We start from the raw sequence: 26,830 nt of genomic DNA, 5'->3' as shown, positions 1-26,830 counted from the left end.
ACAACTATAGTGTAAGGTCACACAAACGAGTGTACCCACGGATAAACCTCACAATTCCACTTAAACAACTATTCAAAGGGCTGCTCATTTCCTCAACCCTTCGAAGTCTTTTATATTCATCCCGGGCGGCGACGAATTATTCCCGTGACTAGAAAATCAATTAAGAAACGGCTGCTCTAGCCCGGCTGTCACAGAAACGGGGTATTTCATGGAAAAAAATGCAGAAAAACCTGAAAAACTGAGACATCAAGGAATTTTTAGACTTGTTAACTTATAGAGGGATTCCATTTACACTGTCTCAGATTCAGCCATGGTAGCCTAGTGGTTTTATCTGTAGCTTTTCAAGCTGAGAAAACGATGTTTTTGCAAAAGCGCTGATAGTATAAAAAAAGCTGTTAGTTTTCGTTCTACTTGGAGAATAAACGTTTAATTTTATTTTTGTAGGTATACAATCTTGGAAGTTTATAACATATAATTTAGATGACAATGCAATTAAGTTATACCAAAAAAGTTTATATTTTTTTTTATCAAATTCAAAACGTTGTTACTCGTAGAAATAACTTTTGTGGGTCAGCCTAATAAAGATTTAATCAATTTTACAAGGAAATAATTCATTTTGGCCCGAAGAGAGATCAAGGCGGCATTTGGATTAACTTCGCTTTGGCTGCCATTTTGAGATGAGCTTTTAGATTATTCTGCCTTAAAAGTAGGCTTTATGTCATTTCAGGTCAAGGTTAGTGTTTAAAGCCGGCCACACAAGATAGGTTATTTGTGCAGGCGTAACTGAACTTGTACAAGCAAAATTTGAAATAAGCAATTTGATATTTTTTGGTTATTCCTGCACAAATAAACTGTGCAGGCATAACCATTGGTTATAACCTAGCGTGTGTGGCCGGCTCTACCGGTGCCATGATGTTTTGAACTGAGAGTTTGTGCACCTGCACCAACCTGGTCGTTAAGTGTGTTTGCCATATGAAATTCGGTCGAGCCTGTTGGTATTGCTTGCACACGCAAAACCGACACGAAAAACCTAGCGTCTGTGGCCGGCTTAAATTGATTATTATTGTTGACAATACCTGTTTCCTGCGACTCTCCGTCATTATAACTGATGACCATTGAATGTAAATGGTGAGCTATAAGGTATTGAATCCTTGCTGTCCATTATTGGGTACTACACTGCTTAATATGTCCATGATTGCTGCCGTTGTCCTAGTGTCCAAATTAACGACTTATCATTAAATTCTCGTGTTTAGCTTAAATTCCCAGTGGGACATAATAATACACACACGCTCGCGATAGTAATGGTTTTATCAATTACTATTAACCCATGTGTTCGATTCTAAATCACAAAGCAATGACAATTGAAGCTCGAAATTTGTTATTATGACCGCTCCAGTGCACATTATTGGACACAGTCAATGATATCTGAACAGTAGTTTAATCAGTTATGTAGACGATATTTTTGATTATTTACTTTTAATCATTTATGTATGGCGTTAACATTTTTGATTTATTGTTTAACCTTTTAAGTAGGCCATAAGTATTTTTGACAATTATTATTGTTAAATCATTTACGTAGTCTTACGTAATCTTTTATGTGAGCCATAAACATTTTAAAAATTTTTTTTTACTGATTTACGTAGTTTAATCATTTATGAAGGCCATTTTTTTATTGTATTGTTTAATGACTTACTTATGTAGTTTTGTCATTTGTGTACGTAAACCATAAACATTTTTCACAAGCTGTTACTCGCGACTCCGCCCGCGTTGGATTCGTTCATCGCTATCCCGCGGGAATATGCAATTTTCCGGGATAAAAACTACTATCTGTACACCGAATTTCATCTAAACCGGTTCAATGGTTTAAACGTAATGAAGTAACAAACAAACAAGCAGACTTACAAACTTTCGCATTTATAATATAAGTGGGATTTAAGTCTTTTAGATTTAAGCTAATAATAAGTAGGTATTTTTAATCATGTATTATAAAGTATTCTGTCTAATATTCATGGCTGTCGAAACTTGCTACGAGTCCATGAGTTGAAGTTGCAAGTTGATAAACTCGGAAGCTGAGCTTCGTCTGCGAAAACCACTCAACTCATAGTGCATCCGCGGAATCTGTACCAAACATACTTACTTACTTACTGTATTTTCACACGTAATATTCGTCAATAAAGTCAAAATAATTATTTCCATCAACGAGTAATTTTTTTAATATTCATTGCTTTACTGTTTTCAAAACATTGACTGTTCTATTGTGCCAGTAATTTAAGTATAACGAATCCATCGCGGTATTTTCCCTTAATCCGCAGTTTGCCGCAAATGTTTGCGGCTGTGATCAGGTTACTGTTTGATTATTTCCCCGACTATACCAGGGTCGGGTTTGATTGTTCTCTGACTGTACCGAGCCCTAAATGTGATTGGTTTAGCTCGTTGATATAGTATATGACTGATTCAATCATGGCCAGCTTATCCGACGGCCTATTAATTGTGGTTGCTGGTCTAATTTGGTTCAATTTGTTTCGCACAAATATAATAATATTAAACAATGAAGTAAACAAATGTTGCATAACATCCAGAGCCTTTGCACACAGCGTTTTTAAAAGCCTTCATTTAACCTGCAATGTATGTATCGTATATGCGGGTCAAATTTCGCAAGTTAAATTTGACCCGCTTTTAGTAGTGGGATTGTCATGAAATTTGAAATACTTATGTAAATTGCATGACAACACAATAATCTGGTAGTGACATCTTGGTAGTTCGGCCAGGATCGTCTCCGCAGGACGGAACTCTTCAATGGTTCGCCTCGACTTGAAATTTGGTATGCAAATGTAGTGTGACATTGGAAGTACAGTCAACAAAAAGTACAGTCAGCAAAAAAATATTTTATTAAAATGAAATTATTACCAAAAACTTATTTAAACACACCGTTGACGCGCGTTTGTATGGATACAAACGCAATACACATGCAAGTTGTATGCTGCTCTATGGTAAGATAATCTTATCAGCTTAGAAAAGTGTAAAAAATCCCGAAATTACTAAATAAATTAAATTTCGAAGTTCAATATCTCATTAACAGTTGAATAGATTTTTATCCAATAAAGCTAAAAACCACCGTAAGAAAACATGCTTTAGCGTTAAAAAAAACATCGAAATCGGTACAAATCAGCTTTTAAGTTAGGTATTTAGTTTTTAGTTAAGTTTTAGCCATGGTTATTTTTTCTTACTATGTGGATTCGTAGTGTTATTCTTTGAAAACCACGATACCACAGACAGATAGACACAGTAATACCTAAATATTTTTTGCGTGAATTAGGGACTAATGAAGCAGATCAAAGTTTTATTCGTACTAATTACAAATCCAAATTGGTAAAACTAAATTTAACTTACCTTTATTCTAAAATTAAATGCAAATTAACTGGAGTATAATTTACTTACTACTCAAGCAAAACTTGAACTAAAATAAAACAAATGGATTAGTTAAACTTCATAATCTTCAGCAGGGCTGTGATATTAAATTTTAATTTAAGTTTAAAACATTGTTGGAGTAAGACCAAAGTTTTGTACCTATCGATTAAAATTGAGGTTGAATTATTAAATTTTAATAGGAATCTTTGCAAGTTGAAGCACCTATTTGTAAAGTTAAATAAAAGTTACTTGTGATTTTGATAAAGAATTTATTTAGAAAATAATTTTATTATTGAAACGCAAAATTTTGCAAACGCGTGTGTGCGTGGTTGTTAGGTACTCCTTCACGCTAAAATAAATTTTAATGGACGTGTTTCAACAAATTTGGATACGTAGATAGCTGGAAGCTTGGGTTAAGACGAAGGCTAATTGCTATCCTTATATTCCCAAAGAATCCTACTAATATTATAAATGTGAAAGTTTGTTTGTGTGTGTGAATGTTTGTTACTCCTTCACGCGGACGTCTGGAACAACACTTAGGCTACTTTTTATAATAAACACGGTCCATACAATAAATACATTAAAGACAAACTTATACTTATAATTTATAAAAAAAAAACAATATTTAAAAGTAATTAATTAATTTTATTCCAAAATTCTCACGGAGTAGGGATAAAATCTCGAATTAGCAACCGCTGGGCTTAAAATTATGAATTTTGGCATAGTTCTTTTTAATGCAATGTGAATGAAAAGTACGATCGTTTTTTCGGGAATTCCCGCGGAAACTTTATATTTGTCCTGTTTTTCATTTACTTTAAATTAAAAAGGTACAATTGAAGTTACACTAAAACAGGTCTCTCTAAAGACTACATATTTACAGCTTTTGCTGTTGAAACTTTGGGTCCATGGAGTACGGACGCTCACAAACTTTTTGGACAAATAAAAAAAAATCGAAATTACCAATGACCATAGGGCTGGTGCATTTCTCGCCCAACGTATTGGAATCACGATCCAGCGCGGAAATGCAGCCAGCCTTATGGGCACTCTTCCTCAGGGACAAGACTTGGGCGAACTGTATATATAGTTAATTTATTTTTAGGATAGTTTAGTGTAACTTTTATTGTACTTTATATTTTGTATTAAATTCAACTGCTATATCTAATGATTTACGCGTGCGAAGCCGCGTGCAAACATTAGTCGGGAATGTTTAGGTAGCCATGCCGTTATCTGTTCTTTTAACGATGGGGCTGTTATAGTTATAAAACATTTTTTTTTCCACAGGCCGCCCCAGACCGTGGGTGAAGTGGTTCCGTGACGAAGTGGAGACCGACACGCCAGCCACGCCCCTGGTCAACAATGGAGTCCGCGGGGTCCTCCGAGTGGGGCCCCTCACCAGGGCTGACGTGAGGGCTACGCTCACGTGTCGAGCTTCCAACCACCAGAGGGCGCACCCTATTGAAACTACACTTACGTTGGATATGAATTGTGAGTCCTTTTTGACAATTGGGTGAAAATCGGCCGATACGATTTGACAATGTTGCCATATTTAGCCAATGTTTTATCAAAAAATAATTCATCCACTTGGGAGCCACCATACAAATAGACACACAAATCCATAGTTACATTTTATATATCTCTGTGCATTTTATAACATTTCTGTGCATTGGGAGCTATATACTCGTAGAGGAACATTTATACCTTTATCCTTCAACAAAGTCTTTGTCGTCTTGTGAAAAGTTAAAATTTGACTACCAATATCTCTCTCATCTCAAGAAATCTTAAGGAAATAGCCCTCCTGATGTACTTTTATGATCTTCACAGTATTTCCAAATTTTCATTCTTTAACTCCAGTCAGTCAATCAGTGACGTTATCCTTATAAAGTTACAGGATATACAATTAAGTAGGTACACAACTATATTGTTGGTTGTTTCTTGTCCACAGTTCCTCCTCTAACAGTACACATCCTGGGTTCGAATCAGCCGCTCTCAGCCAGCAGGCGGTACGACCTTCTCTGCCAAAGTTCCGGTTCCAGGCCACCAGCCTCCATCACCTGGTGGAAAAATGGACATAGAATAAACAACGCCAAAGAAACGGTAAGAGCACCCAGAGAAAATTAGCAAGATAGATCATAATCTTAGAATCAGTTAAAAATAGACTATTGATTTTACTGAACCCGCTAACGAATACTGAATTACTATGTATAATACTTTTCTCTCCGGGATATTTTTAGATGAATGAAAGGGTATTTCTGTACGGTAAAGAAGAGCGAGTTATGTTAAAATGCGAGGCCTCGCTTCTATAGATTTATAAGTGACTAGCATGCGACTCCATCTGCGTTTCGCTTTGTGACCTTTGCATATTTTGTGTACCTACATTTAACTAAGCCCCTGTATTGGTGCAAGGTCAACAGACGATTATCTAAAGTAGCAGAAAACCTTCTCTGACTGATAACAATGGTAGCTATAAAATTCAAAAATTGACGGGTATAGCTGATTTTCCTTGACTTATCGTAAAGGTGTTCTAAAATGGGATATGCTGAAATTCCCACGGATTGAAAACGAGATGTTTTTTTAGTTTTTGACAAGCCCAAAACCTTGGTCATGACTAAAAAACTTGTTATAGCATTACGTTATTTGAATACGCACGTTTTCTGCATTGAACATAAAGTCATTAAAAATTTTCCGCGGCGAACAAAACGCAAACAAACTGCAAAAGAACTGCCCTTGAAGTTCGAAACAGACCCGAGAACAAAGCCAATTTAGCACTGAACTTGGCCAAAATTCCTTATTGTTCCTAATCTTTACTGCGATAAAAGACAAACATCTAGCAGTCAACTTAAAATAGGGCCACGTAAACGTAATAAATGTAGATTGAATGGGACATCCAGTGCTTGGGGCGCGCTCAGATCGGTCGTAAGGGACCGCCTTCCTAAGTTTCTTGTGAAGTTTGACGTAAGCGACTTGCTGCCACTGAAATTAGCTACAACTGGCGGTTATCCCCTTCTGTTTATGAAAATATGAATATGGTCACTACTTTTAAAAAAACTCGTCGCTCAAAATAGATATTTTTTCTGAGTAAACCTTATAGACATTACATCAAGGTTCAATTTTGTTGACATATTGATTTTAGATACGAGATTTTTTCAAAGTAGTGACGATATCTAGAGCGACACTGGCATGCTAATAATTATGTTGTTTCCTGGGCCAAAAAAAACTATTAAGGTATCGTGCGTTAGCCCCCCGACAAAAAAAGAGGGGTGTTATAAGTTCGACCGCTATGTGTGTCTCTCTGTCTGTCTGTGGCCCCGTAGCTCTTAAACGGGTGAACCGATTTGAATGCAGTTTTTTTATTTATTTGAAAGCAGGTTTTCCAGCAATGGTTCTTAGACATGTTTTGTCAAAATCTGTTCAGCCGTTTTTGAGATATTGAACTTTGAAGTGACAATGTCGGGGGTTTTCCAACTTTTTGTTGGTTATCAATCAAACTATGAACCGATTTTGATAAAACATGTCTAAGAAAGATTGCTAAGAATCCTGGTTTCAAACAAAAAAAACCGCATTCAAATCGGTTCACCGGTTAAGAGCTACGGTGCCACAGACAGACACATAGACACACATAGCGATCAAACTTATAACACCCCTCTTTTTGCGTCGGGGGTTAAAAATGACAAAGGGCGTCAGAGGTCGGGAATGGGTGCCCGTGATGTTCGTGCTAAAAAGTGTCGTACGGCGTGGCGTCGGAACTTTTACTAGTTATGTCTTCATCATTTTTAACCGACATCAAAACAGGAGGAGGTTCTAAGGTCGACTGTATGTATTTTTTATGAATGTTTACCGATTACGTCAGATTGAGAACCTTTAGTTTTCTAGGATGGTCCATATTATATCTTATATAAATAAATAAATATCATGGGACACTTGACAACCAATTCAGCTCAAACGCTGGCGTTGGAGCTGACTTATTAGCCAAATAGATCATCATCATCGCCATCCCAGCCTATATACGTCCCACTGCTAGGCACAGGCCTCCTCTCAGAACAAGAGGGCTTGGGCCGTAGTTCCCACGCGGGCCCAGTGCGGATTGGGAACTTCACACGCACCATTGAATTGCTTCGCTGGTTTGTGCAGGTTTCCTCACGATGTTTTCCTTCACCGCAAAGCTCGTGGTAAATTTCAAATGTAATTCCGCACATGAATTTGGAAAAACTCCGAGGTGCGAGCCGGGGTTCGAACCCACGACCCTCTGCTTGAGAGGCGATAGGTCAAACCACTAGGCCACCACAGCTCCTAATAGATGCCTCAGCATATTTCTATAATCCTATAATTATCATCTGCGACCCATTTCCTACCCTGAAACGGAAAACGGTTTCCGCCATATCTATTTTCCCATCTATATAGTCCTCCTCATCGGTTTCGATGACGGAGAGCCCACAAAAATATCCTCTATGAATGAGGGCTATCGTTTTTTGTCTCACTAGATGGCGCACTGTTGCGTGAGGTTTTTAAGTATGGCTTTCAAAGTCTGTTATTACGGGCGTGAAAACAAAGTTTAGATTAAAATCATATTTAATACACCTTAAAGCCGTACCATAAAAATATCGAGCATGCCAGTGTTCCATAGTCCGAAAAAAAGGGAGGACAAAGGTTTCCAAAAGACAAAACTGTCTCAAAACACAGACATTAATTGCCCCGGAACGCATATTTGCCATAATTAATTTCAGGTATTGCAAAATATTCACAAAATTATTCTAATTATAAATAAACCCGCGTTGCTCACCCAAAAACTATGAGACTTGACATTTCGGAGACCTCACGCTACACTAGCGCCTCTAGTGGTGAATTCATACGCGATAGCCCTCATAAAGACGCCTATCCCATCTAATTGATTACTGAATCACAAAGGCATACTTCGCGTCCCACGGTTATTAATACATATATTATACTACAACTACCTAATCATCCAAATGCCTAATATCATCCAAAGCGAGTCAACATTGATTACTGCTAAGACGGTGATAATGAACATACGCATACTGCTGTCTTTGCCGGATTAATTATGAACGAATTCATTGAATATCAAATCGAAATTGGTATACCTAGATAAGATGCGTGATTTTGTCAAAATTAGCCATTAATGACATTGTAATAAGAACCACGGCGCGCGTCATCGTGAATGACTCTACCTATAATTGTATTCTGTTTAGCATAGTGGCATACGGAAGGTCAGACCATAGGTCAAAAATGCTCATTAAAAACATTTCTTTGTTATTTTAATAATAAGAGTAGACTAGTAACTACGGGCAACTCTGTAAAGTGCACAGTGCATACTTAAATGGTGGAGAAAAATGAATAAAAATGTATTTTTATTATTATTATTTTATCAGTAAACGGGTTATCCCACTATACCACTAATATTATTAATGCGAAAGTTTGTAAGTCTCTTTGTTTGTTACCTCTACACTTTTAAACCGCAAAAATGATTTAGATGAAATTCGGTGTACCTACACATACTTTGAGTCCCGGGGAAGGACATAGCACAGTTTTTATCCCGGAAAATTGCTTGATTTCCGTGGGATAGCAATAAACGAATTCTACGCGGACCGAGTCGCGGGCAACAGCTAGTACCATAAGGTAAATGTCCCAGTGCTTGACATGCTGATGTCCAATATTTGACACGATGCTGTCGCCTCTATTGCTTTTTTCTTTTTAAACTGCCACCGCATTACTGGAGGTTGGCCCTTAGTTCTTTAAATTTTAACAATTTATTTATTTATTTATATTTATCCATTTCTTAGTACCCATAACAAAAGCTTTGCTTACTTTGGGACTAAGTCAATTGGTGTCAAGTATGGTAACTACTTAAATAGTTCTCTGCCTTTTCTCAACTCACATTTCCCAAATGTTTCAATTGCTAACACAGAATTTTCTCTGATTCTATATTTTTTTCGGAATATTCATAAAACAAACCTAACCTAACCTACTGTGTTCTTATAAAAGCATTAGAAAAAAATTTGGTTTCGGATAAAATTGAGAGTTGGCAAATGAAACATTTGACAAACAATAATTCTGCGAAAAGGCAGAACCCGTATTTAAATATGCATTTAAACATGTCCAAGTAAACAACTATCCAAAGATTTTCCACACGAATTTTTCATTAACAAACACATCAAGTCTTTGGTACAATGCACTAAACATTTGACAATCACAAATAAAATATTCTTGAGAAACCTCTGCAAATACATTCAGTGGCACCTACTTAACCACTGGCTGAAGCATTCCATACCTGTCCATAAAACCGCAAAGTAAAAAGGGTGACAGAAGGGTGAGTAAGTTCGCGTTCTGACAGATCGACGACCTTGCTCGCCCATGTGTCATTCTAACGCTACATTATCATCATCATCATTATAATTATCAGCCTATAACAGTTCACTGCTGGACATAGGCTTTCCCCAATGAGCGCCATTGTGCCGTGCCCTCGTCCGAAAAACGGTAGGTACGCTATCACTTATCTGTCATCTTACGATTTTTAATTCATGCTTATCTAACTACAAACTTTGACGCGCTTCAACTTTGTAATTTTTTAATTTTTTCTTTGATTGACTAAAGAACAAAAAACTTATCCAATATTTTATAATAATAACAATCTAACTGAAGAAAAAGTATAATATTTTTTCCACACAAACTACTCAATATGGTATTTGACTATTTTTTATATGTTTTATAAATTAAAACTTCACAATGCTTGTTATCGAATAGAGAACAGGTATATAGATATTTCAAAAAATCATTATTTAAATCCAATTTTCAATCGATTTAAGTTTTCTTTTCGCTAAACACTGTTTGTATACCTATATTTCCATAATAATATAAAAGAAATGGCAAATTCATGACTGTTGTCAAATACCGTACCTATTGCGAAACTTTACGCAAGTGTTCGTCGCCCGTAACTTCTGGCTTGCCCCGACTCGGACATTCGCCGTAATGTATCTCTCAATTGATGAGAATGTATGTCCTGGACCCAGTAAGAGCCCAGATAAGGGCTGATAATAAACTATGACGGCAAATGTCTGAGGAAACGATCCTTCGAATGAGGAGTCGGAAATGTGGAATGCCTTTTGGGTCAGCTTTTCAGAATTGGGGAATGTTTTAAGCCGACTGCCTGAAGGAGGATAATGTTTTTCGGGCGTCTGTATCTATGTATGTGTGAGTGTTTATATGGTAGTCTCTGTAACCTACATACTTACCCATCATTAGATTCGTTAAAACTGAATTGAAAGTTCAAATTGAAATATAATATATATATATAAATATAGATGCACATCGAACCCAGGTCCTCGGCGTTCCGTGCCGCGTGTTATACCGCTACACCTCTGCTGGACAACGGTACAGACACGAATTTCCCCTATGCACCACATACCTCAGCTTGTTCGTTAAAACTGTCCGAGTGACATGACAAGGTATATCATTTCACAATGGCGTCCGTGGAAAAAAATATGGAAGGGGATTAAAATAGTATGGGTATCAAATAAAAGCTAGTAATTAGCTCATTTCAAATATATATGCGTTATATCTCTTTTTCTCAAAAATGACCGTAAAAGCCTACATTATTCCTTACATATCAGAAGGCTAACTGCATAGTTTATGAATAAATTAAAAATTTAAAAAGATTGCAGGCGCGCTAGCTCGACAATAATTTATTATCTTAAGGGGCTGTTTCACCATCTATTGATTAGTGTTAAGTGACGGTTAAATGTGATGCCGTCTCCGTCTATCCGAACAAAACAAATAGAGACGGCATCACATTCAACCGTCACTTATCACTAATCAATGGATGGTGAAACAGCCCCTAAGTATATTTTACTGTCTAGTGTTGAGCTAGCGCAACTCGCAATCTCGTCCGTTTAATTCTCATACTCAGCCAGCAATTGTCTACTTACTTGCCACGACAATAATCTACTAGTACGCTACCATTTTCACAGGAGCATCAAAAAGTATTAAATAAAGAAAATATTTAAAAAATAAAAACCTCATTGAGTTAATAAACTTCAAATAAAAACTAAAAAGGGAAAAGAAGTCTAATAATCTAGCTAGAGCCCTGTTAAGTAGGCAAATTGAAATTCAACAGTTCGGGCCCATCATCATGGCCACGATTTGGAATGGGTACTCACCTGTTTTTTTTATTCCTATACGCAGGGTATTTGATGTCTCAAAAGAATTTGAGTAATATTGAGCTTTCATTTCTGTTAACAGTTATCAACAGACGGCAACACCACGACCTCGACAGTGTCCCTGCTGCCATCGAAGTCTGATGCCGGCGCCAGGCTCGCCTGCAGAGCTTCCAACCCTCAGATGCCATTGATACCATCACTTGAAGATGGCTGGACGTTAGATATACAATGTAAGTATCATTATTAGTAATTTTTTATCTGTCATGGAATTGTAGCCATTTTTAAATGATGAATTCGGTTAAATAAAATCAAATTGCTTACCTCAGAAAGTCTCTGTGTATACATCTGTGTTTTCTGTACTGCTTGCTATGTGTTGGTGTGCAATAAATAGTTATTGTATTGTTGTATTGTTTTGTATTGTTGTGGTGACCTCTTGCGCCACCTTTTTATCGACTAGCGAGGCATTGCTACATAGGTACTAACGTCACATAACCGCCCATGTTTGTAACTAAAATATTTGTTGTGAACGTCCAACGTCATTTAATTGATATTTTGTCAACATAATTACATTTAAAATTAAAATATACACCGTGTTTTTCTCGATTTCCGTTGACTTCGACAGACGGCTCTTTTCATAGATAGAAACTAGCGCTGGTCGAAAAAAAATCATGCACAATGTACCTACGTTTACAGTCATTGTTAAAGGTTGAGGAGTGAAATTCATAAACTTAACGGTTGACAGTAGCGTAAAGTAAAACATCAAAATACTCACTTTTTAAACCTTACTTTGCTAAATATGTGTGAATTAAAAACACTATAGTTACGGAGTTTAGAAAAATTACATATATTAAACTTTATCGCTTTATTAGTAATTAACTATCTTAATTCTAGATTATCTTTTAAACAGTAAAAGTTGTCACTAGTGTCTTGAAGTAATCAACTTTATTTGATTTGTTGCAAGTTCCGTTAATGTTAACGAAAATCAAAAATAGCACGGTGTATACAAAAGCAATTTCATTACGGCAATCATGTTTGTCCAGTGGGTAAACTAATGAGACCTACACTTGCTGCCGTGTTTTAATTTTAATTAATAACGCCAATAAACGAGTTCAGGAGCAGGGAATTTATTGAAAACAATATGGTTGTTAATTAAGAAATTTTAATAATAACATGATAATTATTTCCGTTTAAGTTCATCGTTTCAATCTGAAGTCCAAAACAAATTTCAATATAATAAGTATCAATCATATCATGATAGATATACCTTATAATGATATTATACTTTATCAATTCAAAGTCTTTAAACATATGCATATACTTATAATGTGTCTAAGTCAATTTAACAGCTAGGAGTACAGCTAGTAAAATTTACATTACATACAAAATAAAACTGTCACAAAGTAATGCAACATCGGAGCTCACATCTACAATATGATTTATATCTAAAAACCCTGTAAATTTAAATTATCTCTACCAATATTAATACTACTATTGTCGAAGGTGCCATCAGCCAAATATGTGGTCTACCACCCTAAAGTTGATGATCGTTTGCATGTCAATAAACGTATCTGTCAACTTGAAAGTCCGACTTTAGCGACATATTAATTTGATAGGAACTTGTTTAAAAATTGATAGACCACTTATATTCATGGTAATATTTTTTTTGTTTTACAACTTACTGCATATTGAGTTATTGAGTGGAGACCGCATCTATAGCAACTCGATTCGATTCGATTTGTCACATTCATATTCGATTCACGGACGGGCGAGTCTTACTTTTTTATAAATATTTATTTTCATTTACATACTTATAGTTTAAGTTTTCTTCTAAAGCAAAAATATATGATTCCACAAAATAAAATCTAAGCTTTATCGACCACAGTACAAATACTAGTAGGATCCATAAGATTATAGTATTCTTCTTCAAGCACATGCAATATCTTCAAACTAATGTTGAGGCACCGCTCAATGGGCCTCAGTATGTTTCCAGAAGCAATATTTTTTATCTAATATTACAATATGTGCATATTGATATTGGTTTTCTATTTACAGACGTTCCTGAGACCACGGTTCGACTTGGTACTAACCTGGACCCCAATAATATTAGGGAAGGATCAGATGTGTACTTTGATTGCATAATCAAGGCACACCCATACGTCTATAAAGTTGAATGGAGGCACAATGTAAGCATCTATAAAACTAATACTTATAGCCTTATTCAATGAGTCTCACGGTAGTTTCATGTTCAAACTTTATAGCCTTATATTGGTAGTATTTTGAACGGAAAGTAAACCCTGATTATCTTTAATGAGATGCCGATATTTTGGTGCAGCTAACAGTACGTCATTATCACGGGTGGAAAACTATTAAATTCCCCATATTGTTCAAAAAGCTCTTCATTCGGTTATAGAATGGTTGTTTTATTTGTAGCCGTGTTTCAATTTATTTTCCATTGTTTTCTCTTTAATTACTTTTAAAAAAACTGAGCCAGCAATTTATGGAAACTAACTTTAATTTTTGCTTCATTCTTAGGAGAGAAATAAACATACTTAACAACTTTTTTCTTTTTTCGATGATTATAACCAATCTTGTCATCTTCTGAATAGAGCTGCAAAAAGATCCTTCTTTATTCTCTAACAGCATTTTTTACTCTTCTTCTTCAAGTGCCTCTCCAACTAGTAAAGGTTGATTTCCTATAGTCGTCACGTCTATTCAATAAAGCTAACATCAATCATATTTATCTCTAGGGTAAGACTCTTCTCCACAACATCGGCCAGGGTGTGATCATTAGCAATCATTCGTTGGTGCTGCAAGGAGTTGGAAGACGGACGGCTGGGAACTACACTTGCGTCGGCTTCAACGCTGAAGGCGATGGCGAAAGCAAGCCGTTCACTTTGGATGTTCTCTGTAAGTAATCTACATTGAATTTATTTATCTACTTACACTTAAAATATCATAAGCCCTCATAAATGCGTTTAAAAACCGGAAATTAAGATAAATTATTTTGTTCGAACAAATTTGTTATCTGTGAAAATGTTATTAAGTAGATACATAATAAAATTTAACATTGAAATACATTTCATTATTATTCATTAAAATTTAGAACGTCTCTCAAAAGCAACGCATCTTGATTGGACCTCAAATATCAGTTGACTTTTTTTATAATGAAATATCAATTGCGAGTTGCGGGCAACCGGTGGATACAAGTGGCAAGTTGTCGTTCATTGCGGCGTTCTAAAGGGGAGTCCTTAGTTCAGTAGTAGACTTCTTACGGCTGATGATGATTATGATCATTTGCAAACAATTTTGTTTCGCACGTTACTTGATATAAAACGTTACGAGAGTTGAAAACAGCGTCTAGATTGTCTCTGAATAAAAAAAAACTACGGTTGCATGATATGCGACAGAAAAGTTTTCATTTGCCGCCATTATTGATGATCTATTTTGTTGTTGCAACGATTACTATGTTTTGTTTATAAATATGATTAAAGATAAAGCTGTGTATGTAACTGTACATAATTACGCATTAAAAAACTCATTTTGCCTGTCGTTTCATAAACCCACGCTCGGTTTTTAATGCTTCTCATCTCATTATGTAACAGTCATATAAAATATTATAAAGACAATTCGCCTGCAAGAGTAATCTTTTATTTTTTTTACCTTTTTCTCTTGGTTTCCACAAGGTGTTCCATAAAGATTAATTACACATTCTAGTATTATCTTCTGACGCTCTATTTGTCCACGCATTATTGACGTTAAAACTCTTTTTAAAACTGTAGCAATTTATTTTTTAACAGATGCTCCAACGTGCAGAAGTTCACAACAAAGAGTACACGGAGTAGCAAAACAAGAACGAGCTCATATAACGTGCCATGTTGATGCCAATCCGCCTGAAGTTTCCGTAAGTATTACCAACTAAAAAACTTAACTTAGTGACAAATGTTAATGACATTCCTGCTTGGGCAAAAATATTTTCGTATATGTATGTGTGTCCGGCAGATGTCTGTTCTACATGTCGTATTTCTCAACCGATTCTCGTGAAAATTTATGATCAGTTTCAATAAATTATGATCTTTTTTGGTTCAGTGGTTGAAAATTTTCTAAAGAATAGAATAAAATAGTTTATTTACTAAATAATGAAATAGTTAAATTGCGGAACCATAGTGGCTTTAAACGTAAAACATATCATGTTTCAGCGATTTCAAAAAACTTGCTAGTATTATAACTCACGGAGCCACTACTTTGGGACCATCAGCAAATTAAATCATACTCAATTTAATCATTATTAGTCTTCCCCCTTCTCACACTTATTAGCACGAAAATGTCAATTATATTGCTCGGTTGTCACCATGTTGTCACAAAGCGTCCGATCTCCACCTTTAATGTGTGACATATCACTTTATTCGTAGATGGAAACTTCCTAGTCTGATGCCTATACAAACTGTCTTACATTATCAATGTCTTCATCCAGTTCCGCTGGACCTTCAACAACACCGCCAACAGCAACGAAGTCAGTGACAACTACGTCTCCCGCGCCGGCACCAGCTCGACGGTCACATACACGCCTCACACCGAAATGGACTATGGCACGCTCCTCTGCTGGGCCCACAATAGGATCGGGAAGCAGAGAGTGCCGTGTGTCTACCATATTATAGCTGCTGGTAAGTTTGTTGAAAACTAACCGAGGCAATTTATGGATTTCGTTTCTTAATATTTTTATTTTAGTATCTACTTTTGTTTCTGATGTCCGTGCAATCGTTGGAAGGTCTGGAAAATATCGCTTTAAGACTCTGCCTTTGTCCTCTTCTCATCCTATTCTCTTGTTATTTTTTCGTTAATTTCATGTGTTTTATTTGTAATATAACAAAGAGTTATACATATACATATAGTACCGCACTCCCACAGAATCCGGCGTGAAATAATAGTTTTGCTACTCTGTTTCGTACGGTGAGTGGGAGATCCGGAGGCCCAACTTCCCTCCCCTTTAGCCCCCCCCCCTTAGGTCGGCAACGCACCCGCAGTCCTAATAATGCTGTAGGTGTCCATGGGCGGCGGTGATCACTTACCATCAGGTGACCCGCATGCTCGTTTGCCAGGTATTTGATTAAAAAAAAAATGCCATCCCGAGGGAACTACACAATTGTTTCAGACAAAGTAATCCTATGTCTTTCTTGGGGTCTCAAACCATCTCTATACTCAAATTTTATCAATCAATCAGATTAGCGGTTTAAGCATGATGGGGTTAAAAATAGGACGTCTAGTCGGTCTACTTTATCTTTGAATAAATAAAAAAAACTATGGTTGGGTGATATGCATCAGACAAATTTTCATTTAGTGCCTCTATTTTTAACCGACTTCATAAAAAGGAGGAGGTTATCAATTCGGTTGTATTTTTTTTTATTTTCAGTTTGTCTCCCTGCAAATATTAATATGCTTTATTTTTAATTTGTAAATAAAACCATGTCTGCAAAGCCTGTCGGCTAATTTCATGAACCCACTTGTATTTTAATGCTACTCATTATGTAACAGTTACATAAACTACTATTATTCACAGGTCGACCAGACCAGGTCCATAACTGCACAGTGGTGAACGCCTCACTGACGTCATTCGGTGTCCGCTGCATGGAGGGTTTCAACGGTGGCATGCCTCAATCGTTTCTGCTGGAAGTACGGGAAGTAGTGAGTCAGGTGAGAATTAAAGGCTTCAAAGAGCAGATGATTGTCATGAAGTACCTGTTTATGAATACTCGTAGAAGAGAGGGAAAGGAAAAACTCAAATTACCTGGATGGTCAATTTTCAGAGAGGCATTAGCGAAAATGATTAGTTTGATTAGTTAAGTCGAGGGTAAAATCAGTTTATCAACTCTGCTTTTTACTTCGATTGCGAGAAAAAACAAAAATTGCTAATACATTTTCAATTAGAAGCTTTTAAATTTTATGCGTTGTTTTTTCTGTAATAAAAAAAAGCTCAAAGTGGCTCCGAAGCGGTAACGTTTCGTGTGCTCTGCCTACCTCATTTGGGCATAAAGGCGTGATGTGTGTGTGTGTTTTTCTATTGTAACTTAATAGATTTGGCTAGTCTTATTATTATGAATTATGAGTAAATAAAAACACAATTAAAACTAAATCTGAACTTCTAATGTTCGTCACTGGTTGGCGCCGGATTGCCTTAGTCTTAGACGAAGATTTTACTTTATGCTCTAGAACGTAAAAAGCCTCTTAATGCTGCATAAATTTAATATGAACTTTACGAGAATGAGATATCAAAACCAGTTTTATTAAAAAAAGCGATCTTCTGACATCGAACATTGTCCTTGTAAAACATTTGTAATTAATTTAAAACTAGGAGGCGTATTTCATCTTCTTCATTATAAAATTACACGCAGCGACCTAACGAGGATTTAATAATGAAAACGCCGTCTATAATTACGAGGGGAAAATGAAAAATGTAGCATTATTTTACAATGATAAAGTATACCTACTGGATAATAAATAAATTTAAGCTTTGGACTATGGAGCAAAATTCAATAATTTTTGATAAATAATTATGAGGGGGGTCAAAAGTAGCTCCAAATGGTTCGGGTAAAATTACACACGGTGCTGCTCGCCAGTTCTGTTAGCTTGAACTTGGCTTGACACGCTACCGCGTGTCTAGATATTACGAAACATAATAAAAACTCAATAGAGAAAGAAATATCACAGGTTTTTTATATATATGGATCTGATAGACAGACAGATGCAAGGACCGATTGGCTGTGTGAGACAGACATACCAACTGAAAAGCTCTTGAATAATGGTCTCGGTTTTTGCCCTTTGAAGCACAGAACTCTGAAAATACCTAATGCACATTTTCAGTGAGGATTTTCGAAATTTTCGCACATTTCTTCTTTATTACCTACTTCACATACCTGCCAAAAAAAAGTATACCTCTTCCATATTATTACTTCTGGTGTTGTTTAAGTTAATATTGATTTTGATATACTCTTTTTTCCTTCCACTAGAATTTGTAGGTCAATAAAAAAATTGTTCTAATTAACTGATGATTTTTCCTACCAGAAAATCGTAGCGAACGTGTCAAGTGCAGTGCCACGGTTTATGGCAGTCGGTCTGATCCCGGGAAGAACCTATGCTGCTGCAGTACTGGCCTACAATGCCAAGGGAAGAGGAGAGCCATTCCCGCTACGGGCCGGGACGCTTCGTCCACCGGAGAAACACCATGTGCATGATAAGAGCTTGGGTAAGTGATGAAGAAGACATTAATTACGGCTGTTTGTTTGTGTATCCTAATAATAACGCATTATGATAAGGATAAAGTACTTACTAGTGTATATCTAGGTCTCGTTAACTTTGCTATTGTAGTAACTTGCTTAATGGTGTGTTAGTTAGGAACGGCCCGAGCTGTTTCGATCTGTTCAGTGATTTTTCATAGATCTTTCGAAAAGGCCTCTTTGTCTTCTCGTTTAAGATCTACGAAAAAAATGGAAATTAGTCGAACCGTTCTTAGTTATTATCGTAAGTTGTTCTCACGAGGGTTTAGTAGTATTGGTGTGTACTGATCAATACTGGTCTTTTAAAATACAACTCCAAGTCTGACACTCCAATCACCTCCACAGATCTACCTCGAACAGCCTTCCAAATGTCAGGCACCATGTCAGCAGCCGTAGGCGGCGGAGGGGTCCTCATGGTCGTCCTGGTCCTCTTCATGATAGCAGTCCGCCAGCGCTGCGCCAAGCGGAAACCTCGGTCGGCGCCGCCGCCGTCCTCGCAGCCGGCGTCGCCTGACAAACTAAGGGAGAAAGACGATAGCGAGAGCGATGATCGGAATCCTGATATTATACCATCTGATACTGACCAGATGCAGGTAAGTAAAGGTTGAGCTAAGACTATAGGCGTGCATTGGCTCAATTCTAGGGTAGGCAGCGCTTTGAACTGGCTGGTGGCGTGCTGCTGCGGCGCGAGCTAGCTCTGCCTGACTATGAAACTAATATCTGTCAGTGGCGTGCATATTTGACCAAATATGCACGCCACTGACAGATATTATTTTCATAGTCAAAATACCACGCACAGGACTTATCACGCTAACACGCACGAGTAATATTTACCACGACGTTTCGGCAACATTAAAGTGGCCGTGGTCACGAGTAGATTGAAGTGAGGGGTGCCTAGCAGCACGAGTCCTTCGGTCCTTCCTTTTTATTTGTCACCCCATCAGTCTACTCGTGACCATGGTCACTGTAATGTTTCTGAAACGTCGGGGTAAATATTACTCGTGTGTGTTAGCGTGATAAGTCCTGTGCGTGGTATTTTGACTATGAGTGAAAATCACGAAAGTTTAAGATATTTTTTTACCGAAATAGACTTGTGTAGTATATGTTGTAAGTCATCAGCATCAGCCGGAAGACGTCCACTGCTGAACAAAACCCCTCTTAGAACGCCACAATATAACAACACACCAGTTGCCCGCGACTCTCAAAATATCGTCAGTACATCTAGTGGAAGGCCTGCTAACCCTTCGTCTTGCGGTTCGTGATCGCCACTCGAGGACTTAGTTCCTGACACTGTGCTAGAATCCATCTCCTCTCTGCTCTTAGTGTAACTAGTGCAATATCTCGAGAGAGCTATCGAACCGAACAGTTCCGATCCAGTCCAGGATAGGTCCGATTAACCGAACCGCTGGACGCTGACTAAATCAAACTGAAACTGAACGGTGTGGACTCAGTGAACGATTCTTTGAAAGTATAAGTTTAAGTGAGTGAGAGTGAGATAGCAAAGAGAAACAAAACAATTATAGGAACGGGAGTGAATCATGCATAGACCAAAGAGTGCTAAAAGAACCAAACTTGTACAAATGCATGATTGTAGTAGTAGCTTAGGGAGCGATTCGTTTAGTGTTAGCGCTCTAGGCTGGCAACGTATTAGCAATCCTCTAGTGTTGCAAGTTGCATTTCGTATCAGAGTCTCCATTCCCTCATTTGCCACCGTTACTTAATGAAAAGTTACGAGCCCACTCTATCTCTTTGCTTCTTCAAAACTTGTCATTCTTCGCAGATGGACTACTACCGTCAGCAGCAAGTGTCGACGATCTCCCCCCCGCTGGGGCGGGGGCCGCGGGGCAGCGTGGCGGGGGTGCGGGGGGGACTGCCCGGGTACTGCCCGCTGCGTACCGCGCCGCCGCCGGCGCACCCGCCTATGCACGACTCTGGGGTACGTATAGATCTTATTGTCCAAGTCACTTTTTTTTCACCACTTCTTTCTGTCACACGGTATAAGACGAGGGTAGAAAGAGATGGCGAATGCGATTGCACAAAACTCTAGTTTTTGACATGTTGAATACTAACAAGTTCATAATATTTGCAGCAGTTGTAGCTGTAGGTAAATTTGCTAGAGCACCGATCGGCCATTCTCATTCAATCTAATTATCATGTCACTATCGTAGGAAAAAAAGCAACACGGTAATAAGATGCACACTTGAATGAGAATGCCAATTTTCACTATTTTCTTTCTTTCCAGACCGCGCCTTCTGGCATCCCACCGCCAGCCCGCTTCGCCTCGGGCTCGTGCACCCTCCCCCGGGGGACCACCCTGACCCCGGACCGCTGTGGGATCCCCCTTCAGCACCTCCGTACGCTCCCCCGGCCCCTGCCTGCGCCCGCGCCGCTCCCCCGCGTCACCCCACGCGATACGCCGCTCTGACAAACAACGCAGCTATAGGACATGTAAATATAGTAAGTGCTCAAGACTTTCTTTCGGTTGTGGTTAGTGACAAAGTTAGGGGTTTTAAAAAGCTTTATTTTTTATTATCTTTTTTTTTAAATGTCGGACGCAGAAGAATTTAAATCGTGATCCAAAATTAGTGTTTCATGTTCAGTTTGTGCTGGACAATATAATGCATTGGCCCATTTGTTGAAATTTGACGGATCAAATTTGCGGTTTCCATATTTCGTGATTTAATTTGATTGGTTTTTTGGAGTCTTTTTGTATTTTTTATTTCAACTCCAAATTTGTTACTTTTACGGGTATCCCGTGAAACCATATCGAAAATACAAACTGCAGCCCAGCAGTGGTGTAGGGGTTATAGCACGCAGCACGGATTGCTGAGGACCTGGGTTCGATCCCCAGTGCTGGTCTCTTTTTCTGGTTTTTCTGTCCATCCATGTCTCAGTTTGTATTTTCGATTTAATTTGAACAATGTATGGAAACAGCAAATTTTTACAGACTAATTTTAGATCACGATTTAAATTTCTCCCTGTAAGTATAAGAAAACCTAATATGAGTTAACCCTAGGGTTGGACTAAGGAAAAGATGTTCTGACGATGGAAAATTAAGTCTACATTAGTCGTTTTTTTAAAACATTTGGGAGTTAAACAGAATAATGGTCTGAAGTGTTGCAATTAGGGTTTTCACAGAGGCGAAATATCGCTAGATGGCGTTAGTATCGAGAGATCCGTTTGACGTTTCCTCATGATTGGTTAAAACACTAAATGAGCCAATCGCAAGCAAACGTCAAACGTCAAATAGTGGAGGTCGATTTGTAGCATTCGAACATGGCGGATGTAGACGATATCTAATTTTGGTATTTCTGCTTCTTTGGCCAGTTGAAGTATAATTTTGATAGTGTTTTATGCGGCGATTAACCTTAACAGTGAACAGTGATCACAAAATTCTATATTGCTCTCGTGTCTGACATTTTTTAATGCGCATGTGGTTCGTGTGGTTTCTGGAATTTTGCTATCAAGTTGCAAAAACTACAATCACCGTACAACATGCATAAGAAGAATATATTTATCTTTAATTTAACTGACATTGGCCCAAGCCTTATGGCCGCCATTAAGAGGAATAAATAAAAATAAAAATAACGTCAAATAGACCTCACGATATTAACGCCATCTAGCGATATTTCGCCTTTATGAAAACCCTCATTGAACTCTTGGCTAGATAAAAGCTGATAACAATAATCAATAAGAAAGTATATGTAACTGTATTTCGAAACCACATCAGTAAGTAATGAGTTTCAGAAAGTATGGAGTGTCTATTTTGTTATTAATATTTTTCAAAGTCAAAACAGGTTTTGTAATAACAATAGTGGTAAACCTGTGCCGCAAATCGCTGCTAATGGGAAAAGTGTGCTATTATAATTTTTGGATATTATTGCTATTTCAGTGCTAGCAGTACGTTATGCATTTTGTCGCACAAGATTAATTATTAACAAAATTATTATTGAAACGCTTTATGTTGATGTTATTTTATTTTTAATAGATGAATTGTAGGTAGCACTAAATTATTTTGCATATTTTGACTTTGTACATATAAAAAAAGGCAGCGTTTTACTAAATGCCCTAGAATATGGGCGTTTTAAGACAGTCTTGTGAGGAACTGAAAGGATCTTATTTTGAGTAAAACATAAAACAAAAACACTTTTGCATCGTCTAACGAGTTTTATTTGAACCCACACTTGCTGGGACTTTACCCACCAGGAATCATGCCAACTAGACCACTGAGAATTCGACCAAGTACAGATAGCGCGCGAGTTGAATGCAGTCGGGGCCTGAGGTGAAGAGCGGGAGTTCTCCCCCGCAATCCACACCCCTCGCTTCAGTCGCCTTTAGTGTTGTGCTGTCCTTGACAGCTGTCGTACATATATCGATCGCGTTAAAACTCATATTGCACCCCGTATTATTTTTTGTTTTTATTGATGACTGATCAAGTTCGTTTCCGTTTTTTTCTTGGGGATTTAGTTGAGTAGATTAAACAAATAAAAGGTTAAGCGCTTAGTACTGTTTATATACATAATGTGTTTAAAGCACGAAAATAAAATAGAAACTGTTTAAATTAAAATAACATTTCTTTTACAAATTTATCAACATACCTTCTGTATGTCGATAAATTCTTCATCATTAATTCTAAAAATGTCGCAACACTATCGCATTCCTGAGCTCTGCATTCAACTCGCGCGCTATCTGTAGTTGAAAATCGTATTCGTTTGTATTATTGTTATACAACACAAGATTTTATTCAAAATAAACGTGGCTTTTTAAAACCCTAACTTTGTCACATATTCCGTTAGAGTGAAAGTTCGGAACGAAGCAGTGTTTTATAGGTTATAATATTTTAAAAGTCTATAAATTAATTAGTTAGGGTAAAATGAAATAACGAATTGTGTTACGTAATGTAATTATGTAAATAAATGCAATTTTTCAATGAATAGTGGCGAAATTTTTAAATTTTAATTACATAACTGTATATAAAATAATGGAACAATACAAAGTATTGATTTGTGAATATATCATGCTATGACATTTATCCAATGTATTTATTTGTTTAATTTATGATGTTAAAAGGTTGTGAGAAATGATAAAAGATATAAAAAATATTGTTTCATAGATAAAATATTACAATTTTATTATTGTTTTAGAAAACAATCTGTAACTTTTTTTAGCTTAATTAAAATTTAAGACTTGTTCTGAATTGTTTTTTTTTTTCGAATGAAATTGTATTTATGATAAAATAAACTAGTCGAAATCAAAAATTGGAAATATTATATTCATCGTAATCACAAATTGTAAGAATATTACAATTAATAGGAATAGGTACCTCAATTTGGACGCAGCATTTTCGTGTTTAAGTATTTGATCAAAATTAAAATAAACAGAATCCATTGGTAGTTTAAACACTCTGTGTCACAAACATTAACCCGATTATTTCAACGGATGGTTGGACAAGTTTGACTGACCACTGTAAATGTATTGAATTGTTTAGTTGTTAAATTAAAAGTTGTTAACAATGTTTCGATGAATCGGTTCATGTTCAATATGTACTAAGTCAGAGGTAACTCCGTGTAACTGCATCATGAATCAAAAATTTGCATGAAAACACAGGATGTTTTGTCACAATAACCCCAATTATTTGCAGAAATATTCGGGCTAATTTTAAATCAATTGGTATGTATATGTCAGTTGTGTGAATTGCCAACTTTGCTCGACTTTTTTAAACGTTATAGTTAAACAAATTAAAAGGAATAAGTAACATTATTTTAACTGTTAAATGATATTACTTAGTTAAGTCAACGCCAGTTTTCATTTTATTATCACTGCCGTTGATAGTAAATAGAGCCAGTTTGAGGTAACTATTCATTAAAAACTATGTAAATATGGTAAAATTGAAGTTTGTAAATAATATGTTTTGTATTATAAAGTAACGGTCATAATCTTATTTGTGTCTTAAAAGTGATATCTTGAGGTATTCGACGCACTGGGTAAAACGTCAAACCAAAGAGAAAACAACAATTTTAGTATCTATATACAGTTACGCAATACCTTATTATTGTATTTTATACCCTTCGATGCACTTTTTTGAAGTATTTATTTAATTTATTTTAATTTACATTCCATTTAAGAAATGAAAAAATATTATTGCATATATTCAATTCGTGATAAGCGTTTTTTATTTTTCCATACCTATTTCAAAGAAATCGTGTTGGTAATACATTGCAAAGAGCTACAAATTGTACTCCATATTTCAGTTGCACATTCCCGATTCAAACAATGTCGAGACTCAATACACAAAGCAGACGTACCTAATGCTACCCTTTCATACAAGACTAAAGCCATCGTACACGCGCCTGTCACATTACAGTCTGTGGTTCTAGTTTTCTCTGTGCTGGTAACACTAAGCAGTGTTGGCATAACACATCGTCCCTTTGTCATTTACTATGCATCCAAAGCGCGAACACAATAGCTACTATCAACACAACGTGGCAAAGGCGCCAAATCGCACCCGTTCTGTCTCATTTGCGGCTGTCGTCAGCGTAAGCGGGATAGGATGATTAGTTTAAAATTAAAAAAATATTATGTAATTTATGTCGTGGTAATTGGTTTGGCGTTTTGAACAGTGCGTCGAACAGGCTAGGCTGTGTTGAAAAAACATGATGTTATGATGAGATGCCATTTTTGTAAAGTTTCTTTAAAGAGGCTTTTTTCATTAAACCTTCTTGCAAGTTACACAAATGCTACTTATTTTGATTCAACATTTAAAATACTTTTCTCTTATCACAGAAGTAGTCCTATTTATCATCCATCAGTCCTAAAGTTATCATGATTTTTTCTTCTTAATGAAACTGTTCTCCTGAAAGATTATTTCAGGCTCCCGTAATGGATGTCATGTTTTATCAATAAATGACCTTTAATGTTAAGACAAAAATCATCGTAAAAGTCGTACATACATTTGTTTAGTCGGCGGTCGCTCCGTGTAAGTGAATTTTTTAATTGTTTATAATTTTGTACAGAAACAAATATTATAAAGCAATAATTTAATTAAATGCATTTTTGATAAATATGTAAGCTACTTTATACTAATTTGAACGATTCTTATTTCAAAAGTGCGCAACGTGTCGACCTTTTTTTATTTAAAAAACGACTGTCAACTGTTTCCAATTGTAAATTTGTTTGAAATGGATATGAGATATCCTATTTTGTTACTAGGTAATAATTTTATTAAAATAACCCATTTGGTTCAAGTTTGTCCAGTATAGTAAAGTTGTGTAAATAGTTGAACGAACCTTTCTTAACTGTCGAAATGTTTTCAGTAAAATAAATGAAAATGAAAATAAATGGAAATATTCGCAACAGTTCCAATGTGTTGTTTAATTTTAACTATTTCGTTCCAAAAAAAAATAGAAAATTTGAATGACTTAAAAAACCAATCTGGTGCGAGTTCTGCACCATGGGTCATCTTCATCATGAAATATGTAAGTATACCTATCGAAGTATGTCTTTCAGCGAGTCTTCAAGCAATGTACAGCATAACCTCGTTCTAGCAACTCTTAGTCAGTCCGTTAAGCAGCAATATAAATCATTCACATTCATTGACATTCGCACGAACAGGCAAATTAACAAAATGTTGTAGAACTATACTTTCAAACGATCTAAGTATTGGCGTTAACATACATCAAAGCGCACGAACGTTGAACTTTGGACAATCGCATCCCATTTTGAGCCAAACTGCACTACTAGGCTTCGAATTTTCCAACTTTACCAGATTTACAGTCAAGCGTTGGCAGGCCTCCCACCAGGTGGACTGACGACATCGTGAGAGTAGCGGGAAACCGGTGGATGCAAGTGGCGAGTTGTCGTTCATTGTGGCGTTCTAAGGGGGAGGCCTTTGTCCAGCAGTGGACGTCTTCGGGCTGATGATGATGATGATGATGATGACAGTCAAACACTGAATCATGTGCCAAGGTGAAACCTTGTTACTGATGA

At 36.7% G+C, this 26,830-nt stretch overlaps 1 protein-coding gene across 3 annotated transcripts in view; it reads left to right on the top strand.

The window, feature by feature from the left end:
* The window catches only part of LOC141432872 (protein turtle homolog A-like), a 414,047-nt gene extending 387,841 nt beyond the window's left edge, over positions 1 to 26,206 (top strand). For all 3 annotated transcript variants that reach the window (XM_074094681.1, XM_074094682.1, XM_074094680.1), the window contains 12 exons: positions 4,690 to 4,893; positions 5,351 to 5,502; positions 11,659 to 11,806; positions 13,629 to 13,759; positions 14,324 to 14,483; positions 15,374 to 15,477; positions 16,048 to 16,237; positions 17,131 to 17,264; positions 18,633 to 18,813; positions 19,190 to 19,437; positions 20,625 to 20,780; positions 21,087 to 26,206. In XM_074094681.1, coding sequence (XP_073950782.1) covers positions 4,690 to 4,893; positions 5,351 to 5,502; positions 11,659 to 11,806; positions 13,629 to 13,759; positions 14,324 to 14,483; positions 15,374 to 15,477; positions 16,048 to 16,237; positions 17,131 to 17,264; positions 18,633 to 18,813; positions 19,190 to 19,437; positions 20,625 to 20,780; positions 21,087 to 21,269 — 1,991 coding nt within the window. In that variant the 3' untranslated portion in view covers positions 21,270 to 26,206. The remainder of the gene's footprint in view (positions 1 to 4,689; positions 4,894 to 5,350; positions 5,503 to 11,658; positions 11,807 to 13,628; positions 13,760 to 14,323; positions 14,484 to 15,373; positions 15,478 to 16,047; positions 16,238 to 17,130; positions 17,265 to 18,632; positions 18,814 to 19,189; positions 19,438 to 20,624; positions 20,781 to 21,086) is intronic.
* The last annotated feature ends 624 nt before the right edge of the window (positions 26,207 to 26,830 follow it).

This window comes from Choristoneura fumiferana, chromosome 11, assembly GCF_025370935.1.
Source record: "Choristoneura fumiferana chromosome 11, NRCan_CFum_1, whole genome shotgun sequence".
Taxonomy (NCBI): domain Eukaryota; kingdom Metazoa; phylum Arthropoda; class Insecta; order Lepidoptera; family Tortricidae; genus Choristoneura; species Choristoneura fumiferana.
The sequence above is the reverse complement of the archived record's forward strand: the minus strand, read 5'-3'. Positions and strand labels throughout refer to the sequence as shown.